Below are 2,664 nucleotides of genomic sequence, written 5' to 3'. Positions count from 1 at the left end.
TCTTTTCTAAACGTTTAGTTATTCAATTTGATTTATGTATATATTTATATATTTATATATATATATATATAGTTATATGTATTTTATATATATAATATGTATAATCTATATATAAAATACATAACAGAGGCTCGCACAATGTTTTACAATTCGCGATGTTTAAATTATCAGTTTTTTCCATCGTTACACAATCGGTGCCAGCCAGTTTTCTTCTCAGCGTCTGCTGTATATCGATTCGATAATTACAAAAATTTTTATGTACCTTATAACTCCTACATCCTGTCATAACCCTATTATAATACAAGAATTCTTTTTCTCACTTCGCTTCGCCAGACATTTAATCTTACACTTTTAAGAAAAATTTACACAGAGTAACATTATCAATGAAATACAGGTATTATGTACAAATATTTATAATTATACATATATACTTTATTCCTTCGATTTTATTCGAATATGATCGTCTGAATTTTTAAATTCGCGATCCCATCTAATAATTAGATAAATCGACGAACGACATGTGTAAATGTAAATCTACTTTTTTCAAATTTTCATTGTCACATTTGATAACATAAAAATATATATATATATATATTGTATGTATGTATATTTATGTTCATTTTCTTTTTAACGTTTGGGAAACGAAATAAAGAGATCTTTTTTTCTTCTTATTTAAATTACAACATATTTCAACAAAAAAAATGAATTTTAGTTAGGAAAATTTTATTTATTCATCTTTTCTCGTTCGATCTTGTAAAACAACTAAAATTACCATTTCATGGTACATTTTCTTACCTTTTTTTATACAGCCTATAATACAAAAAAATCGATATTATTTCGTCATGATGTAAGATAAAGGAAAAAAAGGCTTTTCATCACGCGCCGCGAGAATCACTTATTCTTAAATTAGTTGTTCAAAAATTTGTAGAAGCATCATATTAGAATTTCAAATAAAACAGTCATATTACTGAAATTTTTATATATTTCATGTCCTAACTAATGAATTTTTATAAAAAAAAATAAATATATAAAATAACCTTTGTTCTGTTATGCCCAATCTAATGCACTCAAAATTAACATAAAATTGCTACATAAACTGTTCTATTATCACTCTTTCCATTAATTCTTATTATAAATTATTTAAAAAAGTTTTTAAATATTGGCAAAGAATTGCCTCAGAAAATGTTTTTTTTTTTTTTAATTTCTTCTTATCCATCCATTTTTTTAATGCTGAAAATTTAAGAAACACTGGCTTTAAGAACATTTAGGCCTTTCTAAGTTTCAAGTATAAATATACTTACACCTGTATCTATAATATATGGACAACTCGGAAGCAATAATTGATCTGTGACTCGATCTGAGCGAAGTGTGTGTAGCATTTTATAGATGCTTCTCGTTATCGATGCTTTCTCAGAGTTATATAATTCACACAAACCAGATTACGTTAATATAATAAGATAATAATAAGATCGAGGAGATGATTCAACACGACACGCTTAATTTGCCCGAAGAAATAAAATTGCTTACTAATAATATCTCTTGATTTAAAGTTAAGTTAGAATTTGAACGAACTGTTAGAAATTCTCGAGCTAAAACCGATTTAAAGCAGAAGAAATTCTTAAATTTTTTTTTTATAAGATTTGGGCCGGAATATGCTATTATCATCACGTTATGTGCAATACCTTACCAACATTATCTTGACAAAATAAGATTACTCGATAATAAAACAAAAGAGAGACGATAATATAGCCATGTAATTGCAATATGCAATTATATAAGCAAAATCATAAATTCCTAACAAATACATTTCATAAAAAGATTTTTTTTACATTCTAGGTTTTCTTGTGGTTGACTTATGAAAAACATACAATAATAATATTAATAATAATAATTAATAATATAATATAATATAATAATAATATAATATTGATTGTAATTAACTATAACGTCCATAAAGTATTTTTTTCGCCCTTCATTTTTTGTACACGATTACTAAAAACATTTCTTCCGCTTCTTGTTGAGAAAATAAATATTAATATTAAATTTGAAATATTATCTTGTTTTACTTTTTTTTTTATCACTGATCTGTAATCACTTCAACTACTGTCTTTCGTTCGTGTTAACTAGTTACAGTATATTATTATAGTCTAAATCGGCAAATCGACTTGCCTCGTAAGTGTATAGGCCTCTTTAATAATTATGGAACATTGCCGTATCTTCTCTTGTAGTACATCTTCTTTACTGTTCACATCTTTCTTTTTTTTCTTATAATGCACAAGCACATCTATTTTTGCAATTAATTGCAAACTTTTTGCCAACTTTTCTATCATTCTTTTGTTCTTTCACTTTACACTAAAATTCAAAATAAACGAATTGATCGCTGTTCGCAGGATGAAAAAGCTTTCTTTTAGAGGCCTGGTTCAAGAGGTCACCTATGGTTACTGCTGCTTTGATCATTCATATCATACAGAACTTGTGCGATTGTTCTTGATGATTCGACATTACTTAATGCGACTCCTGCTAAATGTGGTTCGTACGCTCTAAGATGTCTGAAAATCAAAACATAAATAATACTATTAAATATAATAACGATTGGATATAATTAAACTATATAGAAAAAAAAAATTTAATTTTGGATTTTCATATAATCTAAAAATCATTTTC

At 26.1% G+C, this 2,664-nt stretch overlaps 1 protein-coding gene and 1 long non-coding RNA gene across 7 annotated transcripts in view; both read right to left on the bottom strand.

Annotated features, from left to right (window-relative positions):
- Positions 1-964: 964 nt before the first annotated feature.
- On the bottom strand, positions 965-1,694 carry LOC147657215 (uncharacterized). Its single transcript, XR_015292720.1, has 2 exons — positions 1,302-1,694; positions 965-1,230 (listed from the first exon to the last, which is right to left on the bottom strand). It is a non-coding gene; the product is annotated as an uncharacterized LOC147657215 (long non-coding RNA).
- Positions 1,695-1,736: 42 nt separating this feature from the next.
- The window catches only part of Bap170 (Brahma associated protein 170kD), a 49,612-nt gene continuing 48,684 nt past the window's right edge, over positions 1,737-2,664 (bottom strand). For all 6 annotated transcript variants that reach the window (XM_012484763.3, XM_012484761.3, XM_012484760.3 and 3 more), the window contains one exon: positions 1,737-2,549. In XM_012484763.3, the coding sequence (XP_012340217.2) occupies positions 2,429-2,549 (121 nt within the window). In that variant the 3' untranslated portion in view covers positions 1,737-2,428. The remainder of the gene's footprint in view (positions 2,550-2,664) is intronic.

Source organism: Apis florea, unplaced genomic scaffold (assembly GCF_048593485.1).
Source record: "Apis florea isolate Af1SG1 unplaced genomic scaffold, ASM4859348v1 contig_3203_pilon, whole genome shotgun sequence".
NCBI lineage: Eukaryota > Metazoa > Arthropoda > Insecta > Hymenoptera > Apidae > Apis > Apis florea.
This window is presented reverse-complemented; position numbering and strand designations above follow the sequence as displayed.